Consider the following 24,451-nt stretch of genomic DNA (forward strand, 5'->3'; position numbering starts at 1 on the left):
GGGGGGGGTCAATGGTGCAGGGATGGCCACGGCCCCCCCTATAAATTTGTTGGCCATTCCACTGGCCACCCCGCTTGCCAGTATATCGTTAGATTGTTGTAGCATCAGTTATGCATTTCATCCCAAAATCACAGCCAGGACTATGGACTATGCATTAAGGATTACGCACATTAAATCATTAGTAACATCAAATATTACACAATACACCAAAGTATATCAGTAGCCGTGTCCTTAAGTCTTTCTGATAGTTTTCCCCTTAACCTTTTTACAGCAATAATATAATGAAAACCTGAAATTATGGCTTTTAATTTTGGTGTGCCACCCCAAGATTTTAAGTGACCCCATCTGGCCACCCCTGTGAAAAATTTCTGGAGGCGCCACTGCATGTAATCCAGTATTTCATTTGAGTAGCACTGCAGGGAGCCCATCTACCACTGGTGGTTCTTGTACAGTACTTTGAAACCCGATAATGAATACTCAGACTAGCAGTACTATGATTGCAAAAGCAGATTTTTTTGATCGGATCTCATGGTGTACCTAATAAAGTTTCATGTAGGGTGTAACATAGCAGCTATAGGAAATAATGAATCACCTTGTATCCAGATGATTTGACGTGCAGGCCTCTCTTGGTGAGCGTGGACTTCATCCGAATGAAGAAGCCCCGGTCGGGAGGTTCATCAGCAGGAGAGTGAGGACTTGATGGCGCTGCTGAGGGTTACAGAACGGGAGATTAATCACACCTCTTCACTTCGTGCACTCGCAGTCATTACCAACGGTGCCGAGCGTACCGCTGGGCTCTGGCGTGCCGGCCAGGGAGGAGGCGGAGGCCGAACTGGAGGGCGCGCTCTCTGGGCCCACTTGGCAGCCGGCCTCGGCCCGCAGGTGGGGCCTGATCCCCAGCCGCTCCGCCATTTCCACATGGTCTGCCGGGTGGATGTAGTCGAACACGCTGCTGCCCGTGAGCTCCACCTGAGGGCGGACACACACTCCTGTTCACATAAAAAAAACTAAAAACACACACTAAATACACACCCGCCAAGAAAAATCAATATGTGTTATGACAGGAAAATGAAAACCTTGCTGTGGGTTACAATTCAACAAGAAGTGCGGCGCTTGTAAGACATTCCCACAGACGCACACACGCGTTCCCAGTCTCAGAGGAGCAAGTGACGACAGTATTACTCAAATAACCCGGCGAGATAAAAATCAATTGTATGTGCTGATTAAAAACGGGTGAAGTCTAAGTATCTCCGGAGGTCGCATTACTATTCTTCTTCTTCCTCACCCACGTCCCACCCTGCTCCTTCATTTAGTCGCCGCCGGCAGTCCATCCCGGCAGGCATAAAGAGCTCATAGCACCCGGTGTGATCCCATCATCACAATACATCATAGTCAAATCTCCAATCATTTAAAGGCAATAATGGCGCCGCTCTTGCATGGCATCCATAAAAGCAGTGCATTCGGAGCAGGTGCGACTTGGCCTGATGCTGTGTGTGGAAATGAATGTGTGTGTGTAAGATGTACACGCGGCTTCCATTACATTTGTGAAGGTGCGTGTGTATGTGATTGTGCGTGCCAATAGCATTCTATCTGATAACGCTGTGGCTGCAGCAGCCTCACACCCTTGTCTGTAGGACACAGCCATTTATTACCGGATTAGAGCCATTTACTGCGGGCTTTATGGGAGCTTCGGCAAGCCCTCAAGGACAGCCAGGGAGCGAAACAAGGAAAAGCAGTGCTGGGATGGGACGGGTCTTGGGAGTCTCCGACATACTGGTGGATCCCTTTTTTCCCCTATCCACTGCTTTCAACAGGCAACACTCATAACTAAGAGTGGAAGTTTTTGATGGAGGAAACATGGGAAGTATTCTCATATGGCAGAAGTAAAACACAAAACAAACAAGCACGAGTGTACTACCATGTACTGCTAAACGTTGCTATGAAGTATGTGCATGCCCTCTAGTAACTTTTAACCTATAGCAACAATGATTAACTGATCATACCTGATACCAAAAATGAAAAATCGGGCTTCAAGATTGATAAATACCGGCCCATGCTTCATAGCTACCAACTTTCAACATGATCGGTTCTTGAATGACGGAGGAGCAGGACGTCAAAGCTAGTGCCAAGAAGAAGATAAAGAAGAACAAGAGCAACAATTACTTGAGTGGTGACTTGACAGGCCTCCAGCCAGTAAAAATGGGAAGAAAATGTGTCTACATGGTGGCCATTTTGCAAATAGCGCCATTCACAGTAATGTCAATTCAGTGAGACCCAGGGGTGAAAGTGGGCCAGAACGGTCAGGAACTCAGTTCCGGTATAAGATTCAGGGCCAGAACGCAGTTCCAGTGTAAGATTCACGGCCGAAACGCTGTTCCGGTATACGGAGCTTTGATTCTGACAATATGACGGCAACTGTCAAAATGCTATGTAAAAAATAAATGTTTTTTTTAATACAAAGCTGCCACATATGTATTTCATCTCCAAGAAGAAAAAAATCTACTAACATCAGATTTACATACACAAGTGTTCACAACAAGCATAATAGAGGGCTTGAGAAGCGTAATCCGTTTCCACCGATATTTATTATTTATTTTATTCCACGGACGGCATGGAGGCTTCCCCAGCTGCTGCAGTTATCGGCGTCTGACGATGACAAGTCACGTCAAAGTGAAATCTAACTGTAACTGTAGTCTTGAAAGAAATCTGAATAAGGAAAAACATTGCATCAAAAAAATGCAAACTGTTTCAACGAGAGTAGCTGTGATCTGTCATGACAGAACATCGCTTCAATGATATCTGGCGCCATCTAGCGTCGTGAATGGGGAGAGTAGCTGAGATCTGTCATGACAGAACATCGCTTCAATATCTGGCGCCATCTAGCGTCGTGAATGGGTAAAATGCCTAGACCGCGAATGTAAGACGACCCCCTCTTTTTCAGTCTTATTTCAATGCAAAAAACACTGTCTTATATTCGGGCCAATACGGTAATAACTATGTGTCTATTAGGAAAATGGTACAACATGTTAGGAAATGGAGGTTGGGGTTACTGCTGGTTTTGCATTTCAGTAGTTTTGGACCCCCCCCCCCCCCCTTAAAAAAAAAAAAAAAAAAAAAGAATCAATAAATAAATAAATTTTCTTGCTCCGTGGCGACCTTCACGGGGAGTTCCGGCAAGAAATTCTAACCACTTTCACCCCTGGTGAGACCTCGTTTTTCGCGGTTAATAATGACCACAACCCGCCACGATAAATGAAAAACCGCGAAGTAGTGTTCAATGTATTTATTCAGATTTAGCATTGGAAAGATACATATAAGCTGTTGCTGTCAAAAAGAAAGCGATGGCTGCGGCTTAGAGGAGGAATGACAGCCGACATGCAGGCAACAACTCCACCATGATTTCATATTTACGTGACCATCATCCGTCACTTTACACAAAATTTAGGGAAATAAACTCTGTCATGAATGTCACTCCCGGGTGTTTTGTGTGTCTAGCGATGGCAAAACAACTACTATAACGTAAGCTTGTTAACTAGGCTGTTAACGTGGCTACTTAGCATGTCAAGACGGCTAACTAGTTTTCTCTCTATTAGCGTGCTTTTGTAAAGTCTTCTGCCATTGTAAACATCTGTTCATAATAACATCTTCATAATACAGCCTGTGGTGTTTTTTTCTCTCTGGCGACTTTGTGTGCTTGAGAGAGGGTGTGTGTGTGTGTGTGTGTGTATAATGTGTAAATAAAGATACGAGTCATACACACGCGCTGTCTCTTGCTCTCACGCTCCATTAATTTTCAACTAATTAATATTAGTAGTTGTAGTAGTATATTAACCCAGAAAAAGTTAACATACTCACATTCCTGTATAATAACTTGGACAAAGAGAGAAATATGATGTACAAAAATAAGCAAGTCTCTAAAAATGTTTCCGGGTTTGGGAAGGGACATTTAACGGAGCGCAAAAAAACTAAAAAAAACGCAAATTATCCTTGCAATTACGTGTTGATAATGTCATGGTTGTTTTGACGAACTCGTCCAAAGTTTATATTCGTAAAATTACACCAAAATCCGGAAAGCTCTTCAGTTGCCCTCTAAAGTCAGTGAAGAGCCTGCAATCTCTCTCTATCTCTCTCTGTCTGTCTGTCTGTCTGTCTGTTTCTCTCTCTGTATATATATAATTTTTATTGAGAAATGTTATTACTTTTTTATGGAAAATAATTATTTTTGTTGTCATATTTAGCAACTTGAGCTGCGGCTGTGGGTTTAGTCTAATTGTTCTATTTACTTCAATTTTATTTAAAATAATTCAGTTAATTTTTATTTGATTTATTTTAACATATTCATGTTGATGTTCCAATTTCCAATTCTGTTGTGAAAAATAAAAAAAATCTTGTTCATGGAAATTTTCTTTTAACTCATTCATCTCAAAATAACACATTTTAGAGCTACAATTGCAATAATTGCAATACCGTGAAACGGAGGTATTTTTGCTTAAGGTTATCATACCGTCAAAATCTCATACAAGCATATGCCTAAATACAGTATATATTTTAATAGATGGTTTTTAAGCACTTCAAATATAATAATCATGATGTTTTAACAACTTATTGTCCCACAGAATTATTTTGAACAATGAAGTAGAAAAAGGCTTATTTTTAACAAATACTTCATTGTGTGAGTCCACTCAAATCCGCTCAAGCTGCTCACTTACACACAATGAGTTGCCACAGCAAATGTTTAACAAGCTAAACGATGACTGACGCATGTGGCACTTTGAAGTTTCGGCTTCTAAGCATCTCTAGCAAGATCAAACCTTAACGTTTGTCAATCATCGTTAACTTTAATAAGCAACTCCAGTGCACTGCTAGACCTAGAAAAGCAGTAGGAGGGAGACTACATGATCTGATCTGGACAGCTCATCTGTATTTTATTTATTATTATTATTTTTTAATTTAAAAAAAAAAAAAAATCCACGATGGACTGAGGGCGTGAGGTTTGAAGCGCCAAGTAGCGAGGGATCACTGTACATGGGAATTTATCACATAACTGGCTAATTTTACAACCAATTTTCACGAGGTTTACTTATTGTCCATGTCAAAATGGGTTAATAGAGAAGATTTGATTGATTCATCTCAGGCTCACTGCATGCGCTCATATTTGTTTAACGGGACAGAGAACAACTAGTATAAAAAGATGACCTTCATGTGAAAGATGTTACTCAATGTATATATGTAAGTATGTCACTTGCCAATTTTTTAGATCTTTTACATGCGCGGCCATTTTGTGATATCAGTAAAAATAAAGAAAGCAGACCTCCACCTGAACAGCCAAATTCAACCCACATCATCATCAACATATGCCGCTGTTGTTTACATTTATGATCCCTTTTAGCCCACAGCTCTTCCATTTCATATTACAAGCATATCCTGAAAGTTTGATAATAATCCCTTTATTCAATCTCTGAGATGGGTCGTAATGCGTTACATTCACTTTGTTACATTTATTTAAGTAACATTTTGAGAAAAATGTACTTCTTAGAGTTACAAAGCAATACATTTTTATTTGAGTAGATTTGTGAAGAATAATATTGTGCCCTGCGATTGGCTGGCAACCAGTTCAGGGTGTCCCCTGCCTACTGCCCCGAGTTAGCTGGGATAGGCTCCAGCACCTCCGCGACCCTCGTGAGGAAAAGCGGCATGGAAAATGAATGAATGAATGAATAAACACTACTCTAACTCCGCTACTTTGGGCTACACTAGAGTCGGTACATTTTTCCTCTTTTTTCTACATATTGAATTTATTTTTGCCAGAGAGATGCCGACAGTTGCTGTCTCAGTTTCACCAATGAGATGTCGCAACAGTAACCATATGACTCCATTACTGTGTAGCAGGGGTCCCCAAACTTTTTCCTGTGAGGGCCGGGGTCAGTTTGTAACCGAAAAAGTGTGACGATTGCAGGAGTGCCTAAATATAAACATGCATTGTTTTTCAGAAAGCCACAATCAAATAACCCTTTTTGGACTCTTCACGGAACAAAAGTAAATAAAATGGAAATAATAATATATAATAATGATAATAATAATAATAATAATAATAAATAATAACACTATTAATTAAATAGATAATAACCAAATAACCCTCTCTGGCTTTTCCACAGAAAAAGCCAGGAAATAACGCTATTGAAGCAGGAAAAAAAAAAAAAAATCAAAATGCTCTCTGGTATTGTTCAGGGGGCTGGACCAAATGTGGAGGTGGGCCGTAGTTTGGGGACCCCTGCTGTATAGCAATTAGAGGCAACAATGTTCCCCCCCCACCAGAGGGCACTCATACTCTTTGGACGGGTGATGTTTCATAATGCTGTTCTGGTCTGAATTTGCTGATTTTTGTGTCATCTTTTTGAACTAATACGATCATGTACGGTTATAGTACAGTATAATAATAGTTTATATAGATGAAGTTGTGCTGCAAAAAAAAAATCTACCATCATTAAAAAAAATCAGACATTGTAAGCAGTTACTAATGTTACTCATGATTTGAGAATTCTTTTCAACAGATACATTTTTACTTGCACTTGAGTACATTTTTGGAGGACTACTTTTACTTTTACAAGAGTAAAATTGTTTAGAAGTAACGCTACTCTTACTGGAGTCAGATTTTTGGCTACTCTACCCACCTCTGTTCGTTCTTGAGTTATCTCGGACACATACTAGTATGTACAGACAAACAAACAGACAGGCATACAAACATAGGAAACAGAAATCATAACCTTGTGGAGTTAAAACAGACAAACAAACTAACAAAAAACATGTCTCCTTTAAATATGCCAACTAGGTGTGAAATTAAAAGGTCAAGAATGTGTTTTGTCGAAGTACTTACTCCTTTAATGGAGGTCGAGGCAACATTTTGATCACAATTAGATGAACTCAGGATTAATAGTTTGAGATTATCTTTTTTAATATTTATTTTTAATAGAAGAATATGATAGTAATCATTTGTAAACTAAACCAATTTAAGATACGCAGTAAAGGTTTTGGACATAGTAGTTGTACCCATCCACGTGACCATGCCATGTATCACCTTTGCTTTGTCCATTTTAAGCGAATATAATGGTCTCAAAAAGGGTCAGAAAGCCTTTAGGGGTGTAGGATCCAAATATGCTGCACTGTAAAATACCTGTACTTTTTCATCAAAACATCAATAATAATAACAGAGGCAGCATGATGGTAGGATGAAGTTTTAAATAACGTGTTAGATGTGTGGCAAAATAAAAGGTCAGGTTTGTCCTTACGGCTTACGAAGGAGAATTTACTAGTCCACATGCGACCTGTATGCACCTGTGACCTTTAGATGAAACCTAATTACATTAAGTAAACATGCCATTAACAAAAATAATAGAAAGAGTCCTCAATAAGATGTAGTTTGGTTCTGTACTAGTATAAACGACAAATTAATTTTGTTAAACATAAATAAATAAACTTAGTAAAAAATAGCGATAGAGGAGCGTAAAATGTTGGGGGGGTGAGGGAGGGGGGGATTAGGGATCAAATATATTACAATTACAAAGATATATTTATAGTGAACAACGTAACTGCAAAGGGTAAATGCCTTATTAAATTTCATTCACATGTAAACCAACTTAGAAATCAGTGGGAACGCAATATGGATTTCCTTTAAATGCACGGATCCTGTGTTGCGTATTAAGAGGTCTATTTCCACTGGATGAATAATACACAGAATGAAATTTGCTTCATTAGGCAGCAGTAAGAGAGCTTGGAATTTTAATTTATCTTGTTTTATAATCAAAAGTGACTGGCTAAACATTTGAGGTTTTTATCATGAAGCTTGAGAAAGAAGAATTCTATTTTTTTTTTTTTTTTTTTTAATTTTACTTTTTTATTTATCTATTTATTTTTAAATCTCTTTCACTTCCAATAGACCTCAAACCAATGTTAACTGGCAAGGTTTTATTTACTTATATTTCACTTGTGGTAAATGTCTTGCATGTTAACCCTTTACCACCTCAGCCTATTTTGAATTTGCATGCCTTTAATATTGCCGTTATATTTCAAAGAAAAAATTGCCTGGCCTGGATGGGTCCTTTTTTTCAGGACACCATAAACTTCATGTCCACTGTTGTTTTCTCCACTGACCAATTATAATCATCATTTTGGACCCAAAAAGACAAAAAAAAACAACAACAACAGAAAAAAAAAAATCCCAAAATCTTTTGTCATAATTTGTAATATTGATGTTCCATTGACAACCAAACATGTTTGACGAACCGTTTTGAAGCTTGATAATATTCATTCAACTTGTTAGGATAAATATTCAACAGGAAAAAAGGAGTTTAATTTATGTTTGACAATTCAACACAAACAGCAGGTATGATCATAGGCATTTTTGGCCTTTAAACATACTATGGTAAAACAGGTTATATACGGTAGACCAATAGTGCAAAATAGTGGAAAAAAATATAAATACATAGATATCATCTAATCCAAAAAGGGTTTAGAGGATATCTCTTTGTGAGGTTAGGTGTTGTACCCATCATCTTATCAAAAGTATATACAGGTAATCAATCCTCTGCTGGCTCTGCCTTCTTTAACACGCAGCATCTACCGAGTCAGTCAACCATAACGGCTGGAACATCTAAGTGTTAAGATCCGATAATTTCAATGTTAATAGTGGGGGAACATGAATAAAAAAGAGCGCAAAAATGAAGTCGATTCATTCTTATATGGATCTATATACAGGCATGAAAATGGGTCAGGGGTTAAAAAGGTGAGAAGGGTGTGTAGGAAAGATGTTCCGGTACACTAGGGCTGTCCCAAACGACTAATTTTCCCCCAATTAGTCAGCCGGCTATTTTTACGATTAGTCGAATAATCTAATAATTCTTATTTTATGTTATTTTTTTTACTATTTTAGCAATGAAATTTTTGTGGACGCTTATTAATTGACAAAAACAATTTGGAACACTTAAATTCCTTATTAAAGTACATATAAACATGCAAATAACAATAATTAATCACACATAAACAATGACGTCAAATGCTGATACCATTTACTAGTGCACAAGAATGGAATGTAAACAGATTCAGAACATTGACTTCACCTTTCCAACATTATTCAAAACAATTAAAAAAAAAAATCTAGCATTTTTATTACAGTATACTACTCTCTCTCTCTCTCTCTCTCTCTCTCTCTCTCTCTCTCTCTCTCTCTCTCTCTCTCTCTCTCTCTCTATATATATATATATATATATATATATATATATATACATACAGTATATATGTATAATAATTATAATAATTATTCATTGCCAGTCATATTTTTCATAAAGGGTGTCATCTTAAAGATATTCTTAGTGTAGAATCGTATATTACAGTAATTGTAATATAGTAATAGAATTTACATATTATAGTATTAATTCTGAAGTATGTGGAATTAACTCCAGAAATCGTTAATTATATGACGGACATGACGTGCTTCAATTTTGAAATGTTCACTGGAAGTACTTCGCTAAACTGCTAACCGTTAGCTTTACACTGTGCTAAAAAGCCCTTTTCGTCATTGCTTGTGGTGTCACTAAGATTTTTTATTTCATTTTTTTCGTTTGCAAATGGTGTTAACCAGCGATTTTTCATGTTTGAAGTGTCACCTTTTAATCGCAAGTTTGAGTTTTGGAGAAGACTGACAATGTTTTATAGCAGGCTAAAGTAGGTTGTCTTTTTTTCCCCCATTAGTCTCAATGTAGCAATGCTAACGTTTACAGTGTTTAAGAGAGATGTATTTCCTTATTTAGTATGTCTAAAATGTAATTCTATGGCGTGTTGTTGAAACATCGGCGAAATGAACTGGAGTCTCATATGTCATCTACACGAACGCACAAATGTATGCACGCACGTATGCGGGAATAAAACGCAGCCATGAAAATTACCGCCCTCATTTTGAATCTACCTTGGATAAACGGAGTAATTGCATATCGCGACAGGCTTAGCAACTTCAGTAAAACGTGTCGCAAGTTAGTTAGATGGATTTACGACTAGAGATGCCGATCGATCGGGTCCGATCAGGTCATTTTCAAAGTATCAGAATCGGCAAAAAAATATCGGACATGCCTTTTTAAAATATATATATATTTTTTAATTAAATCATTTTCTACTTGTATTTAACGTTACAGACATAATATGTTACACTCATCCAGAGTCTTTAGTTTAAGCTTAAGGTAGAGTTATCAAATTTATCCCGTCAACGGCGGTAGTTAATTTAAAAAAAAAAGTGTCACGTTAAAATATTTAACGCAATTAACGCATGTGCTGCACGACCTACTCCCGCATTGTCGCGTTCAATCTGTAATGGCGCCGTTTTACCTATATATAGAGCTAATAGGCAGCGTTAAATGAGTAGAGTGAATTTTGGCAGTCTTTGGAGCCTTTTTTTAATTGGCTAAAGCCTTACAAACCCTCTCCCTACGATTAGAAATGTCGTGGGAAGCAATGTGGGGAAGAAAGGTAGTAGTTAATCTTTTTCTTAACACCCTATGTTATTTCCCAACGCAGAGAAGATATATCAATTGGTACCACTACGCACAGTCATGGTTGCACTTCCCATCATGCATTTGGGCAGTTAAATGGCTACAGTATCATTTACTGAAAGCTCAACAAATACACTAGATGGCAATATTTAGTCACAATATACAAAGTCACATTTATACTTTAAGAATTAAAAGTCTTTCTATCCGTGGATCCCTCTCACAGAAAGAATGTTAATAATGTAAATGCCATCTTGAGGATTTATTGTCATAATAAACAAATACAGTACTTATGTACTGTATGTTGAATGTATATATTCGTCCGAGTTTTATTCATTTTTTTCTTAATGCATTGCCAAAATGTATATGATCGGGAAAAATGATCGGGAATGATTGGAATTGAATCGGGAGCAAAAAAAAGCAATCGGATCGCAAAAAAAACATGATCGGAACAACCCTACTTACCACCCTTCCCCCGCCAAAATGTTCTCCTCGGATCTAAACAATTCACGTAGGTCACCCTTTTGACTTCAAAACGGCGAATGTCGCCGAAAGGTGAGAGATTTACATGCCACAGGTTTGGTTTTCACTTCAGTTTTTGTCCAAGTCGTTGTGTTACGCTGTTAGTTCATTGTTTCTTTGTTTTCGGATTTCAAAGAAATAACAAAAGTAACTATGAAATGAAAATGTCACTAATATCACTCAAGGGGTTCTTTCTTGGGAAAAATTGGGAAAAGAATCCAGATAAAATGATATGAGAGGGGAAAACAATTGTCATCTTTTTTTTAACCAGATTGCCCAGCCCTAGTAATAGGTAATATGTCAAAGTTACTGTGTGGTCAATCTAAAACAAGTTATTAGATTTTTTAGAGCTATTCTGCTTCATTTACCACTGTCAATGTCAGCCAAAAAGTTAATAGAAGAACAGTAAGCTCACCTGCTCTTCAATGAAAGATACACAACTCCAAGACAAAAGTGAGAGACAAACAGGACCTTACGGGCTTTACCATGACGGGAAAAGAAGGCGGTGGTGGGAGCTTAAAACCTATGCGAATACTATCACTCCATCACCAGCGGGAGGGAGGGATTGAAGCCAGAGATCAGACAGAGAGGAGCAGATGAGAAGCAGACGTGGCCATTGAGAGGATGAGTCAGGCTCAGACATAAAAAACAGGTAAAATATGTGGCGCGCACGGCAGGGGTGGGTTACGGCGGGGGGTTGTGGTGGGTACAGCGACGTGAGGAGAGACCCAGATCATTCACGTGAGCGGCTAGACGGCCTTTTTCTGATGCCATTGTATGTGTCATTGTTTGCGTGGCCTGCGCAGACATGCACGTGCATGTATGTACTGTGGGGATGAAGAAGAAGAAGAAGGGGTAGGGGGGTGGTGGAGAGACATGATATAAATAATAGCAAGGAGGCTTTAATATGTATGAGGCATCCGGGCAGTGGTCCACAACACACTCGCAGTCCTCACTGACTGATGGGAGAGGAGAGAGGGAAGGCGGAGGGAGGGCAACGGGCAAAGGGGGGATGAGGGGGTAGTGGGGGCTGCATACTAACCATTCCCAGATCAATTCTCCTCTCCTCCCTCATCCGAGCATCCTTCCTCTCTTCTCTTTTCCCCATTTATCCCCCCTCCATCATTGCCGTCTCTCCTGCTTCCAATCTCCTTGATTTCATCCATCCTCTCTCTCACCCTCCGCCGCTTCCCATGGCGTGGTTTTATTCCAGACCGGGAGACCACGGCGAGAGGAGCAATGATACGAGCGGGCGTCTGGGGAGCCCGTGCCCTTGGTCAAGGTGTGTGACCCGGGCTAAGCCGGTTAAGCATCCGCCCCCGCCTGTGTCAGGGGAGGGACCCGGGGGCAGAGGGGTCAGACATCAGGGACGGGCCCCCTGATGGGGGGGTGCAACATGCCCTCTAAAACAAACCACCAGTTACACACTTGCTCTCGTTTGTTTGTCTGTCCTTCCTCTCTCCCCCGGTGCGCCTCCAGTGTGTGTCGGTGTGTGCGTTCTCTAGACTTACCTTTTCCTGTCTGTCTTTTCTCCATAAACACTGCCTCTCGTATATCCTCCCTCCTATCGTAAAGCCTACCCTCGCTCGCTCATCTTTTGGCGGGGGGGAGGAGGTAAACGCCACGTTGTATGCTCAAGGTTCGGTTCGCGCGTAATCTGCGATCATAAATAATTTCATTAGAATGCTGATGGCTTAGGTCCTGTTTGAGGAGATGTGATGGGTTAGGCCATCTGCTCAGCTGATAAGAACAGCTCTGTTTTATTAGCATCTCCACCAAAGCCCGGCTGTCTTGTTTACCTCGGCAATCCCAGGGCGAATTTCCTTCCTTGCGCACATTTAAACTCTATTTACACACGCAGAGTGGCTCGCTCAGTGCTTCTCTGTGTATTTCCCTTGTTTCCATGCTCATCTTTTTTGTCGCGACAGCCACTTTTTGTGTGTTTTTCTCATGCATTTTTACTGCCTGCCGTATATGAAGGGGTCAAGCCTGAGCTTCAAGGTCTGCTCCTTTATCCTTCTAATCCTTCCTCTCTTTTTGATGGGACTTTGATTTGATGTTAAGTTGCATTTAAAGGGCATAGTTGCACCATCCGTGTCTTTAGATGGATTTGCACCGCAGGGGCCGAAAATGCAATTCCGATTTAATGCCTACATCTTTTGGACTGTCTCTGTCAGTGGCACAGCTGCAGTTTTAACACAAAGAGGTTTATCAGAATGTTGGAACATTTGGTAATGCTAGTTATTGTGTCGTCAGGAAATGTTATTAAGATTTTAAGAAATAAATGTATATTCTATATTTCTTAAGTTTAAAAAAGTTTTTAAAAAAGTCTGTATAGTGAGAGAAATAACAAGATGACTGTATACCGTCATAAACTTCATAATTATATTGAGGGGTCACATGCATCCGACACTGCGTCTTCAAGTAGGGGGCCTGCCCACATTAAAATGATTTATTCTCAAACACACGCACGCAGAGATCTAACGCCGGATTTAGGTTGAAAAACTATGAAAGCTGTACCGCATTCAAACAGGAAGGATTGTCTCAGGAGTGATTTGTCCGAGGATTTAAGGTAATTATTATATTTTTCGTACAATGCATGCATTTTGAAATGTTGTGAAAAAAAATCAATGGGAGAAATTAGCCGCTACGCATTGTCATCATAGTTAGCAATATTTATGTATAATAAATGCTAACTCCATGTTTTTTGTTTTTTTTTTGCATTCAACCAAGAATCGAGAGTGTTTCACGTCCATATCTATGAAGAATTCAGGAATTTGAGCATTTACGCACATGAATTTTCAACGGAAAAACCTTGTTTTCATAAGCACGTTCGACATATTTACGTAAAATAAATGCTTACTGCCTGGTTATTTGCTCTTTTAACAAAGAATCGAGACTGCTATATATATATATATATATATATATATATATATATATATATATATATATATATATATATATATATATATATATATATATATATATATATACCCATATCTATAAAGAATTAAGGCATTTAAGCATTTATTCACAGGAATTTCCAACGGAAAAAGCTATTTGTCTGTTGCCTGGCACAGCCAGACTCTTCTCCCTGTATTTTTCAAACACTGTGAGAAATAGTCTGGGACCCAGCCCATTAACGGCCTCTCGGGCAAGGTACAAAATCAATCGTCCAATCAGATTCGTTTATTTGCGTGACGTGTTCTTAACGAGTAACGTCACTCATGCGCGCCGAAAGTCGTGTCTACAACAACACAGATGGCGAACGGGTGAGCCGAGAATATGTTCCAATCCGCGGAAAAACCAGTTTTAAATTACCAAAAACACATCGAAACAAGTTATTGACAACAGTCAACATGGCTCGCACTAGCCATGTTGAATAAACTTCTCCATTCTCCGCTCACGCTAAGTACTTGTCGCTTTAACAACGTCACGTCTGCCCGTCGCTGATTGGTCCACTCCGCTGTCTGTTTGCTATGGCTTGCTCCGCCCTCGGAATTTGATCCACCAGACAGTCGCCAGACTCAATCGCTGGAACAGCGGTGAGTCTGGTATACCAGGCAAATTTGTCTCTGTTTCCACTCGGTCAGCTTTGACGGAGATAGGCCTCCTAATAATTGGCCCAGAGCCCTGTGTCCCGTCATTATCATAATGAAGTCTATGATACAGTGGTTCAAGACCTGCATATTCACCTTTTCACTGATTCCCCTCCTAATGCTTTTACCATATACAGTGGGCTTCACACTTCACCCCCTCAGTACATCGCAATTTTTTTTTCAATTTAAAAAAAAAAAACTATATATATATATATATATAGATGAGCTGTCCCGAGCCGATCGCGTAGTCTGACTCTCGCTCCCTCCCTCCCCCTCCCTGCTCTTTGTCTGTCAGGCCGTGCACTGGAATTGCTTTTTAAAGTTAACAATATTGACATATGTTTGTGTCTGATCTTGGCAGAGTCACAATTTTTCACATAATGCCTAATCTTCGAGTTAGCGGAGGTTTAATTTGTTGATGGAGTTGATTTCAACCACCATTGACTCGCGCTAGCTTAGCCACTCCAGAGCCCTGACTAACAAATAACTGACAAACTGCATGGAATTTATTGAAATCAACTCCACCGACTAATTAAACCACGTTAACTCTAGGATTAAGCCTTAAGTCAAAAATTCAGAATTTCGGGTTAGGGTTTAGGGGTTAACAGCATATCAGTGCCAATATAAAACAATGCAAATTGACAGCACAATAATCAACAATACACAAATGAATTGCACAGTACAATAAACACAAAGGTTGGGTTGGGCGCGGATGTGCGCGCACAACCCGGAAGTACGCCGTACACACACGCGGTCAATTTGGCCACAAAACATGGCGGCAACTAAGCACTTCACACTCAATCGGACTTACAACACATCCCAAAGATGCTAAACGAACATGTCCCCTCACGGCATAAAAGTGCAACACGAATACGATGGAAACAATGCTTACCAACTTAGAGAGATGACTGCCCGTTGTTGCAACGGCAAAGCTACGAAACGGCCGCGTATGTAGGGGGTCCAACATATCGATGGTTAGGGTTGGGCATCGTTTGAAATTTAGCGATTCCGGTTCCAATTCCGACTCCACGTTTTGATTCTGGTTCCAAACGATTCTCGATTCCGATTCTTTTGATAGGCAGGGTAAAAAAAATGCAGGGTAAAAAAAATTGCATAGTTTATATTAAACTCTTAACTTCTTGACGATTTTTTAAATTAAATGAACTTCTCACAGGGCTAATTTTAACTTGTATATAAATATCAGTCTTTGAACTCGAGCAATTTTTTTCCACTTGGCGGTCAGGGCATCGAAACAAGGAATCGAAATTAAAAAATTCGAACGATTCCGGGAGCATCGGAGTGTTAGAACCGGTTCCCATCGATGCTCGATGCCCAACCCAATCGATGATACCCTCCAGAATGACGGAAAAATACTCACATTCATTCATGGATGTACACAGATCAACATTCCCTCGCACATCTCAATACTTGGCTCGAATGTGTACCCTCGCTGGAAGCCTGGCCCACGCCTTTCTCTGTACCAAAACACTTAGCGCGTGTGACTCGAGACCAAAACAGGAAGTAGCTGTGAGCGGTTACCATGGAAACGAACTACCGGGAACGTTTCTAGCATTTTATATTCAAAGTACTCTTCGTACACGACTACAGTATTCTTAATTCTACATACATTATGAGGCAATAACAAAATGGTAACACACAGACACTAAGGAAACTCATCAGATTACTGGTTTGGAAAAATGAACGCGTTAAGATTCCTCGTTACTGAAAGAAAGTAATCAGATTACAGTAACGCGTGAGTTACTGAAAACACTAAAACATTATCATTTAATGCAAGCCTTACTTGTCCAAATGAAAATGGTGAATTACTGCCTCCTATTGGATGAATGGACTGCTTACGCCATAAAAATATTAAAGAAATGCAATGAGTATGAGTAAGGGAAAAATGTGAGCCTACCGCGGTGACCAAAGATCTTTCAGTCCATACACAGCTTTTTGATTACTGTACTGAGATTGGGAAAAATCATCTTATTTAACATGGCCGCCTGCAGACCTTCAATCACAGGCAATTCCCACAATTAAAATGACTCTAATTTACATCCATTATTGTCGCGCTTAGCTCATTTCCCCCTTTTCTTTCCCACTCTCTCTCTATACACGTCTTCTTCTCGCTTTGAAACATTCCTCCCTTATCATACCTCTCCACCTTCCTCCACCTCCCCCCCTTGCCTCCCGACTGTCTCTATCTATCATGCCATCCCCCTTGGTGTTTTTCCCCCTCCCTACAATCAATGTGGCTTTTAAGATGCCTATCGATTTGTTCCCCTAGACAGGCCCAGCGTGCCGGGGCGACACTTTGATTGCTGGCCCAGTAATTACTGTTATTATTTATGCATCTGGGCAAAATGGCAGGACTTAACATTCACAGTACAAGAGGCCACAGGCAATCAACAGAGGTGAGCACCTAGAGAGCGAGGGAGCTAAGGAGAGGAGTGTGGGGACGCTCACGCACACGGATAAACACACACTGCATGTACTGTACCAGTGCCGAACAGATGTATGATACCTCCACGGATGTAAGGTTCATACCACAGCTGCCTTCATTTAATAGTATTTGGAAATATCAAAATTATTATTTCTTCGTTTCCGTAAGAATTAGGGCTGTCAAACGATTAAAAATTTTAATCGAGTTAATCGCAGCTTAAAAATTAATTAATCGTAATTAATCGCAATTCAAGCCATCTATAAAATATGCCATATTTTTCTGTAAATTATTGTTGGAATGGAAAGATAAGACACAAGACGGATGTACTGTATACATTCAACATACTGTACATAAGTACTGTATTTGTTTATCATAACAGTAAATCAACAAGATGGCATTAACAGTATTAACATTCTGTTAAAGCAATCCATGGATAGAAAGACTTCTTCTGGAGATTTCTTAAAAGATAAATGTTAGTACAAGTCATAGAAATTTTATATTAAAACTAGAGATGTCACGATCGATCGGGTCCGATCACGTCATTTTCAAAGTATCGGAATCGGCAAAAAAATATAGGCCATAGCTTTTAAAAAAAAAAAATATATATATATATATATATATATATTTTTTTTTTTTAATTAAATCGTTTTCTAATTGTATTTAACGTTACAGACATAATATGTTACACTCATCCAGAGTCTTTAGTTTAGGCTTAAGGTAGGGTTATCAAATTCATCCCATTAAAGGCGGTAATTGATTTTTTGAAAAATGTATCACGTTAAAATATTTAATGCAATTAATGCATGCTCTGCACGACCCACTCACGCATTGTCGTGCTCAATCTGTAATGGCGCCGTTTTACCTATATAGAGAGATAAAAGGCAGCGTAAAATGAGTAGAGTGAATTTTGGCAGCCTTTGGAGCCTTTTTTTAATTGGCTAAAGCCTTGCAATCCCTCTCCCGACTATCAGAAATATCATGGGAAGCAATGTGGGGAAGGACGTAAGGTAGCGATTGATCTTTTTCTTGACACCTTATGTTATTTCCCAGCGCAGAGAAGATATATCAATTGGTAGCACTACGCACAGTCACGGTTCCACTTCCCATCATGCATTTGGGCATGGCTACAGTATCATTTACTGAAAGCTCAACAAATACACTAGATGGCAATATTTAGTCACAATATACAAAGTCACAAGTCTTTCTATCCGTGGATCCCTCTCACAGCAAGAATGTTAATAATGTAAATGCCATCTTGAGGATTTATTGTCATAATAAAGAAATACAGTACTTATGTACTATATGTTGAATGTATATATTCATCCGAGTTTTATGCATTTTTTTCTTAATGCATTGCCAAAATGTAAATGTAAATATCGGGATCTGCAGCTACTCAAACTAAAACGATCAGGATCGGATCGGGAGCAAAAAAACATGATCGAACAACCCTAATTTTAATCTGTCTGAGCGGGGCATATGCGTTAAATGCGTCAAATATTTTAACGTGATCAAATAAAAAAATAATTACCACCCGTTAACGCGATAATTTTGACAGCCCTAGTAAGAGTACAAATATTTCATCTTTTTACTTCTCATTTTTGAGAAAGTAAATCACTTTCTGAAATCTCCATTAACTGCCATCCATTATCAAAACAAGAGTTCTCCATTGACCCCTTTTACAGCATTTTGACTGATCTTTCAAGAGCCAGAGAACATTCTGTCCTGTGACAATAAAAGCAACAAAGTCTCTTAAAGGAAGGTTAGTCTCTTCTTTCAGTAGAAAAAAAAAGTCAATAATTATTTGCTTTTGTGACACCTTAAAACAAGACCGAGAGAGAGAGAGCTTCGAAGGCAAAACAATGATTTCATTGCAGGAGCTGCCGGTGTAATCTTTTCTTATGATCGAAGAAAAACAATTTCTACTACCAACTGCAAGATACGCTATGTTTATACCGTACAAATATTTATTCTGTTAAAATGTGACTGCCCTAAATTTGGGGTGAATTGACTTTGAAATTTACTGTTAAAAATAGTCATACATCGAGAATTGTTCATTGAAAGCGTGTCAGTGGATGTTGAATTTAAGCACTGTTCATAAAAGTGCTGAACAATTATATAAAAACAGGGATACCTAATATCTCAACTGTGACATAAATCACCTTCACAATGTAAAGATCCATTAATATGAATAGTGTTTAACATATTTTCAAATTTGCATGCCTATTAATAATGTAAAATGCCCTTAAAATGGCCTGTAGAGTTAATAAAGGATTCATCATTGAGACTGCTGGACCCTGGAATGGATTATTTCTATTCCTATGATTTCCTATAGAACAAATGGAGGTTCCATGTAAATAAATGATGAATGAAGATGAATGAATGATAGAGTGTGTGCACGTGTTGAGTTTTCCTCACCTGCGAGAGTCCCAGGTAGATAGAAACTGTCTCTGAGATGTAAAGAAAGCGTCCCTCCTGGCTGACCACGAACACAAAGCCGTCCAAAGACTGTGTACACACACGCACACGAGCACACACAAAGGCAAATAGGACATTCAAATTAGAGCAATTAGCGTTTATCGAACAAATCAGAATCAGCAAACAAACTGTCACTCCACAACCCTTTTTAAATTTAAAAGGACACGTATGCACACAGAAACGCATACACAAGCTGTGTCATGTAGAAGTATTGCAAATTATTTTTTTTACATGTGAACAATGAAATGTCATTAATCTGTTACAAGTTAGCCCTTTAAAAAAACAAAAGTAAAAACAATCATTTAGAAATCAGCTGCACAACATATTCTTCACAGAGGATAAAGAACATATGGCTCTAAAGCCCCTTTCAGACTTTTATCCCGGTAAATTACTGTGCAAGATGACACGGGATTTGTCCGCATCATTGCTTTAACACATGGAGAGATATCCCAGGGATAACTTGGGTTGGACACTTTAACAGACTTGTCCTGTGATGCCTCCCCGCTCTCTGTGCGGTGAGGGCGGCTGACGCGATTTTATTACCCGGAAATTACGTCATTTTTGGTCGGCATAGGCAACAAAATAAACCACACATTTCAAAAGATGGACGATGGACTCTCTTCCTCGGCTCTATGATTCAGTAGCAATTTAATTTCATGATGTTTTCAGTTTAATTTTGCTATTTTCACTTTGCCATGTTGATAATTTTGATGTTTGTTTACCGCTTTTCCTCTTACTGCGAAGAAAAAGGAAATGACGATCGGCCAGACATGATGTTTACGTCATCAGCCATAGTACTGTGACCCGGGAATTTAACGCCTGCATTCACACATAAAGCTTCCTGGGAAAGTCCCGCAGTTTATACTAAGGGGCAGTTTACATGGTGACGCTCCGAGAATACGACAAATTTCAAATTTGCAATTATATGGTTCAGATTTACAGATTGTGACGATTTACAAGGTGACAGCCAATGATGCACTTTGACACCAACAACCTCCTCAGCCCGGAAGACAACATACCCGCCCATTCCATGCAACAGCATTTTTCTTTTGCTTCAAAACACACAAAAAATATAAACATTCAACATATTTAAACTAAAAATACTATAAAAACAGTAAATTCAAGCTGACGCTCCGCCATATTTGCTGTTTTTAATGTTTAGTAGCACCGCTGCGCACGCCCAATGTGACGTGTGCGAGTGCTGACGTTATTGGCGCGTGAGATTTCCATTGATATGGATGCAGATCAAGCCCCCTCAATCGAATCCTTCCACTTTGGAGCCCGGATTCAAAGGTTTGCGTCACCGCCTTCCGTTTTCGCCGACACCATATAAAGGCGAGGCCATTCCGCAATACAGTCATTGCGTCTTAGTGTCGCAGAGTCGCCATGTAAACTGCCCCTAAGATGCGACTCGGTAAATGTCCACGTCATCTACGTGTCAGTCGACCCGGTAAATTGCTTTCACACATAAAGGTTACCTGTTTAAATCCCGGGATTTTAACGGGCTTTACGTATGTGCAGGGGTGAAAGTGGCTAGAATTTTTTGCCGGAACTCCCCGACGTGAAGGTTGCCACGGAGCCAGAAATTTTGTTTATTTATTTTCATTTTTTTTGGGGGGGGGGGGGGGGGGGTGTCAAACCTCCTAAAACTAATGAAATGCAAAGAAAACTGTATTGGCACAGTTATTTCTATAACACATACAAAAACTGATTTTCATTCAAAATTGTATTGGCAATAACCTCAACCTCCATCTCCTAATTTTTATTTTCCCTTATTTCCTCACATACTAAATGCCAAATCTCAATTTTAAGTACATGAGAACATAGGATGTATATTAAAATTGAAGTTAATGTAAACATTTACTTTGGCTTTCTTTCTTTCTTTTTTTTAAATAATAAAGATATAAGTAATATACATTCAGAAAAATAAGTACGACTTTTATTATGCAGAGTGAAATGGAATATATTATGAAGATCGCGTGAACATTGACTTTTTAAAGGAAATGAATAAGTAGCCTAACATAAATGAACAAATATAAGTCCAATGTACACATTGACAGCTAAGATGTTCTGAACTTCCCCATCAGAGCAAATGAAACTAAATGTGATAAATAAGCCTCCTCAACTATTTCCTTGCTCTTAAAGATTTGATACATTTTCTATTGCATTGCCCTTTTTTGTCACTTCAATTCAACAACCTTTTTTTTTTCTTTTTTTTTTTTTCTGCTGTTCCAGAAAACATGCACGTTTGAAACAATCAGAGCTAACTATCTCTGCTGATCATATGTCAGTATGTCAGCCAACAGAACGGATAAATGAGTCCAGGTGTTTTGCTTTGCTGCGTGCATTCGCACATTGACCTGACTCATCATCGTCAGACGTCAGATAACTGCAGAAGCTGGTGAAACCTCCATGCCGTTCGTGGAATAAAATAAATAATAAATATCGGTGGTAACAGATTACGCGACACAAACACTTTATTATGCTTGTTGTTTACACTTGTGTATGTAAATCTGATGCTGGTAGATTGTTTTCTTCTTGGAAATGAAATGCAAGTGTGGCAGCTTAGCATTTTTTTTTTTTTTTTTTTTTACATAGCGTTCTGACAGTTGCCGTCAGATTTTTTGGAATCCAAGCACCTTGTACCGGAACAGCATTCCGGCCCTGAATCTTATACCAGAAATGCGTTCCGGCCCTGAATCTTATACCGGAACTGCGTTCCTGACCGTTCTGGCCCACTTTCACCACTGGGTATGTGTGAAAGTGGCTTGAGTGGGAGTATTTTTGTACTATCTGCCTAAATAAGTTAATCTACTGTTTGTGTTTAAAGTGCATGTGACACGAAAAAGGATGTTTATTTCATAATACACGCGGTATTTTATGCTCCTCAATGATATGGACCGCTTGGATGTGTGTGGAAGCGATCGCTATATTTATTTAGTTTTTTTAATCCCGTGCCATGAAAATGAGTGACTTCCGGCTTTAGTCTTGCATTGAGGAGGAGGGCGCTGTGACGTGTACGGATGAAGGCGTCCTCTTCACTATACAGCCGCACTGTTGTGTATGAGGACTAAGGATTCAGCTGACTTTGCGAATTAATACGTTTATTTTTCACATCACGCCAGCCAAACAGCTGCAGAAAAATCTTGCTGTATGTATGTATGTAAGGAGAGGCGTGTGCGCCTTTTTGGAGTTTCAAAAGGTTTCCATTCACTGTGGATCTTGGCCAAAACAAGCCCTACTACTGTGGGACCAGTGGATTTACGAGGAAGTGAGTAAACATCTTGTTTTGTATTATGTTAAATATGAATACAGCGATTACAAAGTAAACACTACAAACTTTCTTTAAATAAAGGACTACTTACGTTTGATCATTGATAGGCATGTAAAAAGCGCTCCTCATGCACATTAGCTGCACGTTAGATGCACAACAACTGCAGTCGCCCTCCTCTGTCGAACGAACTGTAAATTGCTCTCCGCCGGGCAGTTTTGCCGATCCGCGAAGACAATCCACAACCCAGTCATCATGTCAAATAATCTGGGCTAGTTATGTGTGATTTTCCGCTTCGAAGACTTTGAAACATCACTCGGTTCGGGTTAGCATGTCAGCTAGCTGTCACGCCTTTTGGTTTGTTTACATTCTCCAAAGCCGGGGAAGGGAAATGACATATGTCTGATTTAGGTGTCATAAAATATCGTTCGGGAGGTACGACAGTGAAGGTGAAGTCGACAGTTTTGAACTTGATGGAGTAATTTTGCCATGTCGTCCTGAATAAGTGAATTTTTATTATTTCATATTCCATTTAGCACAAGACTGTTATTTGTCATGACCATGCCATTTTTTTAGCAATTGGGGAAAATACTTGGATAAAAAGAATATCCTGTAAAAATACTGAAGTAAAGAGACAGAAACAATGACATTTTGCAGCTCTGTTCATCGCGTTTTCCTCGTTGTGAATAGTTCCCCCTCGACGGGCTCACTGGTCCTTCTCAAGCCATTTATTTAGCTATTGGGGAAAAAATACTTGGATAAAAAGAATATCCTGCAAAAATATTGGAGTAGAGAGACTGAAACAATGACATTTTGCGGCTCTCTTCGTCGCGTTTTCCTCGTTCTGCATAATTCCTCCTCAATGGGCTGAATAGTAAAACCAATGAGCCCAGTCTCCCGCTGACGTCATCCACCTGTTGGGGACGCTAGAGCCCTATAATGGTAGGCGTGGCTAACCGGCAGATTAAAAGACTAAATTCTCGTCATCTGCACTTTGCTAAATTGTTGTATATAGTCGAATCGTCTCAAAATATGATTCTAATTCACATAATAATGCTATTTAAGACTTTTTCCCCCCTGTCGTATGCTCTTTAAATGTTATTAAAGGAATATAAAACTGCAATGCTGATGCTAGTTGTTAGCCCATCTAAGGCCTTTTGAATTGTTTACATCAACAAAACCTGCATTACTAGTGCCAGGCAGGCAGGCAGAACTGACAAAGAGCTACATGTTCCTAACAAGTAAAAAAAAAAAAAAAAAAAGACTTGCATGCACACACATGCTAAAAGATAAACGCATAAAAGAGACTCAGATCTGTGGAGTGCACAGCGCAGAGCTGCTTTCAATCAGATGTAATGAACTCACAACCACAGCAGTACACTGTATCTCCTGAACCGCACACACACAGACACATACACATACATATGCAGACAGCAACAGAGACACAGATAAAACCAGAGTCATTACAGTCTGCAGTGAGTCTAATGAGAAGTGAAAGGTATACAACCAGCCCATTAGAGGGGACCGCTTCACCGAAAAATATTAATCGTCACAACAAGCTACTACACACGTACACGCGCACACACACATAGTAAAGGTATGCATGCAC

General features: G+C 39.4%; 1 protein-coding gene across 2 annotated transcripts in view; it reads right to left on the reverse strand.

Moving 5' to 3' along the window:
• Positions 1-24,451, reverse strand: part of npas1 (neuronal PAS domain protein 1) — a 114,049-nt gene that overhangs the window by 16,322 nt on the left and 73,276 nt on the right. The window contains exons 5-7 of one of the 2 annotated variants that reach the window (XM_057839092.1): positions 19,512-19,601; positions 789-969; positions 593-705 (exon numbers count right to left, since the gene is read on the reverse strand). In XM_057839092.1, coding sequence (XP_057695075.1) covers positions 593-705; positions 789-969; positions 19,512-19,601 — 384 coding nt within the window. Of the gene's footprint in view, positions 1-592; positions 709-788; positions 970-19,511; positions 19,602-24,451 lie in introns of both variants that reach the window. The other variant, XM_057839091.1, reaches the window with a different exon arrangement.

This window comes from Corythoichthys intestinalis, chromosome 6 (assembly GCF_030265065.1).
Source record: "Corythoichthys intestinalis isolate RoL2023-P3 chromosome 6, ASM3026506v1, whole genome shotgun sequence".
In the NCBI taxonomy this organism is placed as follows: domain Eukaryota; kingdom Metazoa; phylum Chordata; class Actinopteri; order Syngnathiformes; family Syngnathidae; genus Corythoichthys; species Corythoichthys intestinalis.